This window comes from Protopterus annectens, chromosome 2.part2 (assembly GCF_019279795.1).
Source record: "Protopterus annectens isolate FY-2018-M chromosome 2.part2, PAN1.0, whole genome shotgun sequence".
Taxonomy (NCBI): domain Eukaryota; kingdom Metazoa; phylum Chordata; order Ceratodontiformes; family Protopteridae; genus Protopterus; species Protopterus annectens.
This window is the reverse complement of record NC_056730.1, coordinates 911129396-911141320: the sequence shown is the minus strand read 5'-3', so window position 1 is coordinate 911141320 and position 11925 is coordinate 911129396. Positions and strand designations below refer to the sequence as shown.

General features: G+C 41.0%; 1 protein-coding gene across 2 annotated transcripts in view; it reads right to left on the bottom strand.

The window, feature by feature from the left end:
- Positions 1-272: 272 nt before the first annotated feature.
- Positions 273-11925, bottom strand: part of FAM151B (family with sequence similarity 151 member B) — a 630819-nt gene continuing 619166 nt past the window's right edge. For both annotated transcript variants that reach the window (XM_044064232.1, XM_044064231.1), the window contains exon 7: positions 273-731. In XM_044064232.1, the coding sequence (XP_043920167.1) occupies positions 572-731 (160 nt within the window). In that variant the 3' untranslated portion in view covers positions 273-571. The remainder of the gene's footprint in view (positions 732-11925) is intronic.

Genomic DNA, 11925 nt, shown 5'->3' with positions numbered 1-11925 from the left:
TTCAAGAAGACTTCGGTTGAATAATATTCGTAATCTCAGGAGCTGGCCGACCGGCACTTGCGAACTGCTTCTGCTTCGGGCAACGCGCGGCAAGAAAGACTGAAGAAAATGGCGTCGGCTGGTTCTTTTATACCCCTGTCGCACTGACGTCAGGGAAGAAGCGATGACATCCGACGCCGGACCTAGACTTTGGAATTTGGCCGACCGAGGACCCGCCTGACGGCAGGAAAACCCATCTGTTATGACTGCAGCTGTATGCACGATGAACATCTTGTGAAAAACAAATGGCATTCCAGCCTAGATGAAAATGTAAACTACTACATTTCTATATGGTACAACACATTCAAACAGTATGCTTTTGAAGCCTCATTTTAACTCATCTGTATGCATCTTTCTAAAGTAGTTGTAGTTTTCATTCCAGTAGCAGCCAGAACACATGTAAGCTGAAGTTCAGATATGTCACCGAAGGCATCACTTAGCAGTCAGTAGTTGTATTTTATTCTGAGAGCAACCAAAAGTTATAAAATAAAAGCAGAGGTTCAGCGCCCTCAGAGAAGACCCAGTTTGGTAGTTAACAGCTGTTTTGCATTCCACTAGCAACCAAGAATCTTGAAAGGTGAGGTTCAAATATGTCATAGAAGACCTGGGCTTTTGACAGGTTTTCCCTTAAGTTCAGTAAATCTTCTAAACAGTATTGGTCTTCTTTTCCACTCCATATAGTCAGACTGTAACTACAAAGACAGCATTTTATTACAAAATACCAAAATATGAGCAGTTTAATTCTTGGCTAAAGTACTTGAGTATGCATAAACATGGCAGCATCAGCTAAAAACTACTAGAAAAATGACACAGTTTCATCAAAGCAGTTGTGGCTGTGTGTGTGTGTGTGTGTGTGTGTGTGTGTGTGTGTGTGTGTGTGTGTGTGTGTGTGTGTGTGTGTGTGTGTGTGTAAATAGAAAGGACACATTTAATCATATTACTCATACCAGACATAAAAATTCATATGCCCAGTGAATGTATGCATGCATGTAAGCAGAGTTTAATACTAACACTCAAAATAAGCCTGTTTGATTAGTTGCCATTCAGTTTATAAAGTAATATACAATCATACTTCCTCTTTTGATTTTAAGTCTGAATATTTTAATTAAGTCTGGTTTAAAGTAACACAATAAACTGTTACACACGTGTGCGAGCACGCGCACACACACACACACACACACACACACACACACACACACACACACACACACACACACACACACACACACACACACACACAAAAGCATTTCAAGTCCTTGTGCATACATTACCAGAGACGTTAAATCATTGCTCTCACTAATGAAAAACCAAGAAGGTGTCATAAACTATTTGATTCTTTAATTCTTTACAGGATGGTTTCATTTTCTATTGTATGTGTATACAAACCTATTTAATGCTCCAAGACAAACATCAGCTTTAAAACAGAAAGAGTAAGGAACTTGCTAACCAACTGAAAACTACAACACAGAAACAGAGAGTCTAGGAAGCCAAGGATTCACAGAACTGCTGTTGTAAGAAAATGAAGATACAAAGCATCCAAAATTATGAAGAACAAACCATGTCACATGATGGGGATACAAAAGAGACAAAGCAGTCAGAATTATGGAGAATGAACCATGATACATGATGGGGATACAAAGTGTACTGTGGGAGAAAGAAGAAAATGAAAAATAAAAATCAAGTCCATATGGCAGCCTCCATTAGACTGTTTTTGAGGAAAAACAAAATATAAAATAATGCTAACCAGTTGCATATAACACTATAATAAAATATACAAGTTGTTCCATTTTCTGGGTGGATTTGTCATTTAATTTATTTCCAGCCATACCTCTCAGTTCAGATTTTTGATTCTTTCCACTTAAAATGTGTGCTATTCTGGCAAATCAGTGAAGCCTGAGACCACTAAATAATGAAATCTATTTGAGTTTCAGACTTCATATCCTTCGGAAAATGCATGCATGCATCTATCCATCCATCCACAACATCTTTTTCCCATATTTGCACATGAGGTCAGGGTGTCACTTCAACAGTGACAATCATCTAGAGCTGGCATGCTAATGCAAATTCTTTCATTCTAGCAACTTTCAAAGTTTATAGAAGCAATATTTAAAATTTGTCCTTGATTTTGGGCCTTTGACCCCCCCCCCCCCCCACACACACACACACACACATTTATTTTTGGCTTTGTCCAGATTTTTCTTGCCCTCAGAGGTTGAGAGATATGTTTCCAGCAGTAAGTCACAGAAAGTTTCAGAATCTTGGTGGATTTGTCTTTTATTCATCTCCAGCAGAAAGTCACAGAAATTAAAGTATAAGTAATAGGATTTCAATCCTGAGAAATAATGTGATATGAAATTCAGAAGGAGGACAAGGCTTTAAATCAGTTGGTGAAACTGAATGCCCACATCAGAATGGGGACCCCAGAACTCAAGCATATTCTCAATCAACTTCTCAACGGTCTCCCATCCTGGGGACTGGGATTTTTTTTCACATTTGTTTTGGGTACCACCCTAGCAATGACCATCTGCGGTGTCACTCTTTAGTATTCAGAGCAAAGCAAAAAGGAGATAGGGTTATCCAAACACAGTGCCACTCTGACTGCAGGTGAAGTGTCTCCCTTTCCCTACCTTTACATCTCCCTGCATTGCATGCAATAGCATCAATGAGGTTCATGTGCACACTCTCATAAGCATACAATCTGCCAGCACTTCCAACAAATTTTGTCTGCTCAAGCTGAATCTCGTTTCCACTGCAGACTGTAGTCAGACAGGAAGACAGACCTCCCTCTTAGACTAGAGAGACAATATTAAACTCTTTAGTAGAAACACACTGCTAGCTGACTCCTCCTGTGACCAGGCCCTATTACTCAAACCTAAGTTGCTTAGTCCATGATCAGGACTGCTTTTCTCTGTACCACAGAACTGGCACACTAAGACTGACAGAGATGTGCAAGGCTACATCACTTGCCATAAGAAGTACAAAATAACTCAGAACTATAAGTCAACATAAAAAAGAAAAAGAAATTGTGTACTGCAAAGAAAATGTAAATGGTTCAGTGCGAAAGCCAATGCAAGGCAACATTTCTGAGTGGAACATTGTACTCATAAAAGATGACTAACACTAAATAGTAAACTAGCCACTGCAGAATAACATAACAGAGATTGTTATGAAAAAGTGGCAATAATATAAATTGCAGAATCAAGGAGATAAAAGTTCAAAACTATGTTATTAGAGTTCAGTAACATATGGACACCAAAACGTTTGTCTTTTAATCCACTTCACTCTGCCCTCTCCGCTAAGAAATTCCTCAGGTGGAAAAGGATTTCAAACACCATCAAGAATGATCAGTTTCTTTCAACTGTTAAAAGCAGTTCTTTCCTAGGCTAGGAAAGGGACTGGGAGTGCAAATGGCCAAAACAGCACGTAGTACAGTCAAGCAGCATTGTCATACAGGGTTTTGTAGAACATCTATGAGTGACTCTGAATCCATAATGTCCCAAGTTCCCACCCATGGGTAAGCATTTCCAGTGTTTGTCGCATATCTCCTAGAGCTGGGCATAAATCCATCTCTGGAGAGTGCATCACATGCTACAGTACAAAGATGGAACTGTGTGATTTCTCCATGTGACAAGAACACAGCAACTATAGAAGTTACCAAAGTACAAGGGGACAGGAAGACAGCAGAAGTACTGCATTCTACATGGGATATCTATGCAGTGGTATCATGAACCTTCTTGGTAAACAGCTGACCAGAAAACTGTGTGGCTGAAATCTGTCATTTAATTATGGGGCAACACATTTTATAAAAATAAAGCAACTTCTATAAAACTAAAATGGCTCACCACAGGATGGTTCTATTGTGCATTTGTCTTCATCTGCTTAAGTGCTACATAAATTAAAATAAGTTAAACCTGTACAATTCATTTCCAGGTATAGCTTTTCTTCTTGACAACAAACATACTGAAAAACAAACTTTGCTGAACATCCGTACACAGATTTATTACAAAAAAGTTATGTCCTTTTGTCTCATGTAGGTGAAACACAGACTTCTTCAGAACGTTGATCTTTAAACTTCATATACAAATATATTAATATATAAATATCTTGAATAAATAAAATTAGTTTCTAAGCTGTAAAATAATTTTCAAGCTGATATTTTAATATAAAACAGAATAAGATCAACTTTTTCTCATATATATATATATATATATATATATATGTATATATATATATATATATGTGTATATATATGTATATATATATATATATATATATATATATATATATATATTTAATTGGTCTATATCAGGGACTGATAGCTGATAACTGGGGTGTGTGCAAACCCCTGAACATGATTCACATTAATTTATTCTGACTCTAAGTAATGGCCCCCTTTGTGTGGTTTTATAGGATAGTTAGGACTACAGCTGCTCTTCTTCAAGACTTACTGGAACCACTGGGGAGGTAATATTGCTTAATGCTTAGGAGCTCTTTTCATTCTTTGGTGAAAGGACTTCTTCTTGGGAAAATGGGGTGGTCCAGTATAAGAGAATGGAGTTTGGAGGCATTGTGCATACCCTCCACTGTGGTCAGTACCTGTTTCTACTTACATATACTAACTACACTGCAGCAAAACAACAGGAAAATTAAAAAAAAAAAACTCCACAGTACAGTGTATAGTGCTCTTGCACAAACAGTGATCACACAGTCCCTAGTACTCAGTGATGCCACCTGCAAGAAAATTAAATTTTGACTCTTGTGTTTAGGCAATTAAAACTTAACCATCTGTTCATCAACTACATGTAGTTAAGCTGGAGAAAATGCTTGCTAAACCTAAAGACTCAGGCTCATTATAAGGCAGTAAGGCAGAAAGTTGCTGTTGTCTCTGGAGAATGTAGACATCTGTGCAGTTACTGAGACATGGTTTAAAGCCACTGAAGCACCTTGGCAGTGCAGGACTATAATGCCTTCCACACACACATAGGACCAGCTACTGCACAGGCAGAGACAAAAGGTGAAGATGTTTCAGTTTGCAGCAAAAATAAACCCACGTCAAGACAGTCAAACAGTCTGATGCACTTGAGCTTCTCCATGCTCAAATTACCAAGAGTAAAGTCCCCTACTATATCCTTGCAAGCTGTAGGATCCCCTCTATGATCCAGGAAATCCATGACACATTCTTAAATGTATTGGAAACACTCCCCATTTAACACAATACTATATTCATGGGTGACTTTAACTACTACACTATAAACCGGGAATCATACACAACCACCAACATGTAGACCTATAGATTCCTGGACTCTGTAAATAGAAACACCCTGAATTAACTAGTCCATATGCCCTGTAGGGGTGCCAATATCCTCAATCCAGTCCTCACAAACAAGGTGAAGAATTTTGCAAACCCTTCCCTAGTGTAATATCCTCACTGGTCAGGTCAGACCATAAACTATCTCCTTTGAAATAAAAATGAAATCTGGGACCCCAGCTAACGTTGGAACTTTTAGGAATTATTCTAAGACAAACTTCCTACTATTGCATGACACCCTAGCAAAATTTCAAGCCTTGGCAAAATCCAGACAACACTGTTGTCTAAGTGAAATTGTTCACAAAAACCTTGTACAATTATGCTAATAGATGCAGAGAGACCGCTGTACCTACCAAGAATAAGCACAGGTTAAACTAAAAAAATAAGCCACTCTGGTGGAAACCCAACATTAATGTAACAAAAGGAAGAGCATCGTGGCAAATATTATGAAGTGCAATATTCAGCAAGGTAAAAACTTCTGCATCAATCGAAACAAGCAACTCAGGATGCAAATCCAGTCTACAAAGTCAAATTTGAGGTAAAAATAGCCTCCCAGGCTAAGGACAATCACAAGGCACTCCAACTATATATGCACCTTCAAAGATAATACACAGCATGCGGCAAAGTAATTGCAAATGGAACCAGAAGATAACATAAATCTACTGGCAAACAAATTTAGCTCCAATTCTCACCCTCTCCCTCAGACACCTCTCAGGAAATACCCTCAAACATAACTCCCCCAGGTCCTCAATGCACACTCCAAGGCCAAGAACACTGTATCATTGGGCCCCTATAACATCCCATAATTCCTCCTTAATAGTATGAAACATGGTCTATCAGGACCACTAGAATCTATTTTTAACCATAACTTACAGACAGTTTTTTTGCCATTAGAATGGAGAACTGCAACCGTCATCCATCTGTACAAGTCTGGGTCATCTATGGAAATGGGTAAGTACAGATCCATAAATCTGACTAGTCTCATATGCAGAACCATGGAAAAAATTTCATGGAAACGATAAACAATGACATAGAAAACCTTCAGACACTGGATCCAAACCAGTTTTGGTTTTGCAAAGGGCAGGTCATGCCCACTCAACCTGTGGGACTTCTTCAAAAAGGTCAGTAAAGCAATCGAGGACAGAAAAATGGTGTATACTACCAAACTTGACCTGGCCAAAGCATTTGTCACAATACCCCACTCAGGTATTGTAGACAAAGTCATAAAATTAGGTATAAACTCCTATGTCACCTGGTGGGTAGCCAGCTGGCTCAAAGATAGAACCTAAGAAGATAGTACAGGGGAGTCTACCTCCACAAAAAGGACAGTCACTAGTGGCATTCCTCAAGGCTCGGTGCTGAGGCTGCACCTTTTGGCATCTACTTCACAGGAGTCAAGGACAACATTGAGGGCATCTGGCTGACCAAGTTTGCAGAAAATTGCAAAATAGGAACGGTCATAGTAACCCTCCATGACACACATACCCTTGAAGAAGGCCTGACACAGAACAATAACTGATGCCAGAGCCACAGTATAAAACTCAGTACCAAGGAATGCATAACAGTATATTTTAGGAAGATGGATATCCCTGAAAATTACCACACTGATAGCACAACCCTAAGAGTAGAAGGAGTGGTCAAGGATTTGGGAATGCATGTAAACAATAACCTGGCCTTTGACCATCATATATCTATGGTAGTGAAGAAATCATTCTATGTTGCACAACTTATAAGTAAGGATGTGGCATTTAGGTCCAAAGATGTCATTGCTCCACTTCATCATACCAGTCATTGAGTACAACACCTCCTTCAGTATCTATCTCGACAGGCATACGCAACAACTGAAGTGCCTATACAGGTTCCTTACAAAAAGAATACAGAATATAAACAATGAGGACCCTATGAGGACCAACGCAAAACCCTATCCCTGTACTCAGTGTCTTACAGACTGCTGAAAGGCCATCTATGCCTGGCCTACAAAGCATGCTCTGATCCCACTGTGATGGACCTGTTGCACAGTCACAAAACAAACAGCATCAGAATTACCCAATCTAGGGACCTAAATATCATCTGTAACATAAACAGGACATGTTAAACAGACAGGTATGTGTCTCAGAGATGACTCTTTCTCTGGAATATGCTTCCCATCCATGTGAAGTAGAGCTCTTCCCTAACCCAGTTCAAGTGTAACTTGGACCAATGTATTGGGAATTTGAAATTTACCCCTGGTCTGACACCTATGTCTCCATTCAACAGAAGCAGACTATAAATGCTTGACCACCCATGCCCAAGCCTACATGTACCCCTTAAAATAACCCTATGGTATAAAAACTTGTCAGATATATTTGGGAAGCATGGCTAGACTAACCCCCCCCCCCAGGGTCATTAGACCAGTAATCACCTATGAACCTGCAATGAAAGCAACGGATCTGCTTTTGGCAGACAACACAAGGCATCCATCTCTTTGGGAGCAAAGGGAACTGAATCTGGACGTGTTAAGGCTACATATATGGCATCCTTCAGGATTGGCTCCATGATGGTGAATAACCCAAGGTTCTTCATTCTGATGGCCAAGATACTGGTTAAGACATTTCCGGGGTGAAGGCAAAGGAGATCCAGGTTGAGCTAAAGTGGATTTCTCAATCTCAAGTGTTTTACCCATGAAGGGGTCATCTGAAGAACACCTACGGGTTGGTGAGTCCTAACTACTCTTGTCCAGCTCAGGGACAAGGACACTGATACCTTCAGAATCCCGCTCCCAGGGAAACTGAGGAAAAGGAAAATCTTCTACTCCTAACTCTAGAACCAATGGCCTTGCCTTGTCCATTGTGTGAGACAAACTGAGTAATTGGTGTTTGGTGACAGGCAATTAGTACTGACTGTACACACCAGAGCTAGTGCTGGGTCATGACAGGGCTGCACACAACCTGACACTGGCAACAACACATGCTCCCTAGGGGTGCTCTAGTACATCTGCAAAAACAAGTCCCACCAGATGTCACAATGTGCATATGCAACTAATGGTGGGAATATCTTTTTGGTCCCAACTGGAGCAGATGTACCTATGTTAGTCTCTTCAATCCAAGGCTGGGAGCTATGCATGGCTGAGGGGCTCCTTAAATGAAAACTATTCAGTCACAACTGCTCCCGTTAAGACATCATTGGGGATAAAATCATGCTCTGGATGCTCTAACATAGATATGTGTACACCTGAAGATGGCTTCGCTATGGTAGTTCCCAGACGTACACTCTCACACCCCCTTCACTGTGGGTCACTGATTAGTGTGACCTCAAACCCTCACTAGTCAAGGGAAAGTCATAACTTATGAGGAGGACAAGGCTATCTTTAGAGCAGACTTTTCAGGAGAAGAAAGCTTTGACAAATATCTTCTCTACAATTCCCTTACCCTGTGCCACTGATTCAGCATTGAGCCAGGATCATGATAGAGCTCCCCCTGCCAGTTCCAGTCCTGAGCACCCTCCATAGCTGCCACCTCCAAGAATTTGATGTGGTCCACAGTTTTCAGTTCTCCCTCTGAGGGTGGCTGCAATGAAACACTGGCACTTATGGCAACATCTTATGTCATGCTCATTTCCAGGCAATAAAAGCAGTGCCAGAGTAGGTCCTGGCATACGGCCTGATGGCTAGAGAAACACTGAAGGTATGGTGTTTTAAGCATGAAATATGTGAACTTTCCTATGGCAGTCATTAGCAGCAGCATCCAAACTGTGCAAATGGCAGAAAATTGCTGGGTAGTGCAGGCTGAACATTTCCTCCTCACCTGGTGCATGAAAACATGAAGTGAGGGGCACAGGTATGCACAAACCTGAGGGCAGGGACAAGACAAAGTTAAAAAATGTGCTGAGTTGGGGATATCACAAGAGGAACTCCTAATAGTTACTTGCTTAAGAATCCCACTGAAGTGAGATGAATTTGTTGTTCACAGATACTTTAGATTATATAACTCATAGGTTCACAGGACAATACTAGCCTATTGGCCCTTATAAGCCTAGCCAAGAATTTCACTCATGTTCCCAAAAAGTCAGCACCTGTTTTCGCTGTCCAGCAGGGACACAGGTGGGATCCCAGAGGTATATTTTCTGTTTCCCATCCAGTCGTCCAGGTTCTTCTTAAAGTGGGCTAGTGAGGTACTCTGCTTGACATGGAGAGGAAGTCTATTCCACAGATGGGGGAGTCGTTGGGACACAAATCTATCCCGCCAACAAGTTCTATTGATGTCACAGACCAGGTTGAGACCTTGCATGTGGGTTGTGCGAGTAGAGTTTGACTTACAGATATCCAGCAACTCCATCAAGAATGAGTCTGAGATGGCCTTGTATGCCAGACACAGGTCACCTCTGAGCAGTCTGTATGAGACTGAGTAGAGGGACAGGGCCTTTAGCCTATCTGTATAGGATAGTTGTTTGAGACCCTGGATTTTCCTGGTCAGGAACCTCTGTGGTCTCTCCAGCTACGGCATGGGATTGGCAAGGTACATGCTGAAGGGGGCATTGTATTCGATAATGGGTCTGATAAGGGAGGAGTACAGGGATGTTATGACCTCCTTGTTCCTGGATGAAATACCCTTACTTATGAGGTGGGCCATGTAGAAAGCCTTCCGTACAATGGAGGCAACACGGTGGTCAAAGGTCAGGTTGCTATCAACCTGGGTACCCAAGTCCATCACAACTGAATGTGTGCTTAGTACGTTGTTATTAATGTGATAATTAGTGGGGATACCATTTTCCCCAGAGGTGATAATGATGCATTTCTTGGCATTCAGTTTTAGGCCATGCTTCTGGCACCAGTCATTAGTTTGGTTAAGGCTCTCTTATAGGTTCACTCATTGTAGATGTCAAGAGCAACTCAGCCTGTAAGTGCCTCCTTCAGCTGCTTCAAACTTCAGCTGTGTCCAGTGCTAAAGATGACCTCAGTCAATACTGGGTATGTGCGAGAAGGGCTTCATGTTCTAATCTGAATTAGGAATGTAGTGCGCAAAAATATTACAGCAGTGCAACAATTGTAGGGACCCTATTATCTAGAAAGAAATACCATGGATTCAGTAACAGTTATGACAATGCTTTCTTGGTTTATGTATTAATGTATACTTCTGTAAGAATGATTCAGTATCATCACCCAGTATTTTGCCTGTATCAGGACATAACAGCTGGCTAATATCATATATCCTGATTGTTTGAGGAACAAACCATATACTACATTTATTGAATATTATATTCTGTATTTGCCTGATATACCCTTCCTTCTCTGTTACGAAGTAACTGGAGAATTTTGCATGCTTCTACTTAAGTAAAGCTGAAATATGAGGCATGTAACTCCAGCTCCCCACACACACCACCACTATCACCATAACTAAGTACCATGCAGCACTTGCAGCAGGACCAGGGACACAAATGTGTCTATATCAATACAGCTGTACCAGACAGCTCACAGTACCTGCATCCTAGCCAGGATGTGACCTGCTATTGAAATACATCATATCGGCTATCATTCCACAGCTCACTCCAAGCTATGCAGATGTTTAGTGTCTACAATGTGTGGCACAGCACTAACCTTATTTTTTAAGACTCTGATTTCTTTGCAGGTGCCTCAATTACACAGCATCAAATAAGTGATCCTTTTTGTACTAGGTCATTTGCCTGAATTCTCATTTGCCTGAAACTCAGAACTTGAGCTCATTTGCCTGAAAATTCATTTACTCAAAAACTCATTTGCCTGAAAACCTTATTTTAAGACTCTGAGATTTGTTTGCATCTGCCTCAATTGTACAACAATAAGTGAGTGATCCCTTTTGGTTCCAGGTCATTTGCTGAAACCAAAACGCCAGAGCCCATTTGACTGAAAACTCATTTGCTCAAAAACCATAGAATTCTAGACATCGTACAGAAAGGCCTCATTGAGACCAATGACTTGTGTCGAAATCATGGCCTTAAGCTTAATGCCAAAAAATCCATCATCATCCACTTTGGGAAAAACTCAGTTCTCACTAATTACAACATTGATGGGAGCCCACTGAAGGCATTATAAGAGATCTGGGGACACAGGTTGACAGCAACCTCTCCTTCAACCACCACATTGCCACTCTGGTCAGAAAGTCCTTCTGTGTGGCACATCTCATTACCATGCATCCAGGAAGAAAGAGGTCATCATCTCTCTCTACTCTTCCCTCATTAGGCCAGTCATCAAGTATATTGTCCCATTTGGCTTGTACCTCACTAGACACATGCAACAGCTGGAAAGGCCACAAAAGTACCTCACGAAGAGGATCCTAGGCCTTAAACACATATCCTACATAGACAGACTCAAAAAACTCCAGCTATTCTCTGTCTCATATCGTCTACTAAGAGGTGATCTCTGCTTGACTTACAAAACCATATCTGACCCAGCTCTGTTAGAAATGCTACATCTAAATAAATCCCAGTCCCTCCACACTACATGGTCCAGAGACTTCAACCTCATTACCACAATCAACAGAACATGCTGGAGGGACAGGTTCATAACCCAGAGACTGCCCACGCTCTGGAATAGACTTCTCATAGATGTCAAGCAGAGCACCTCA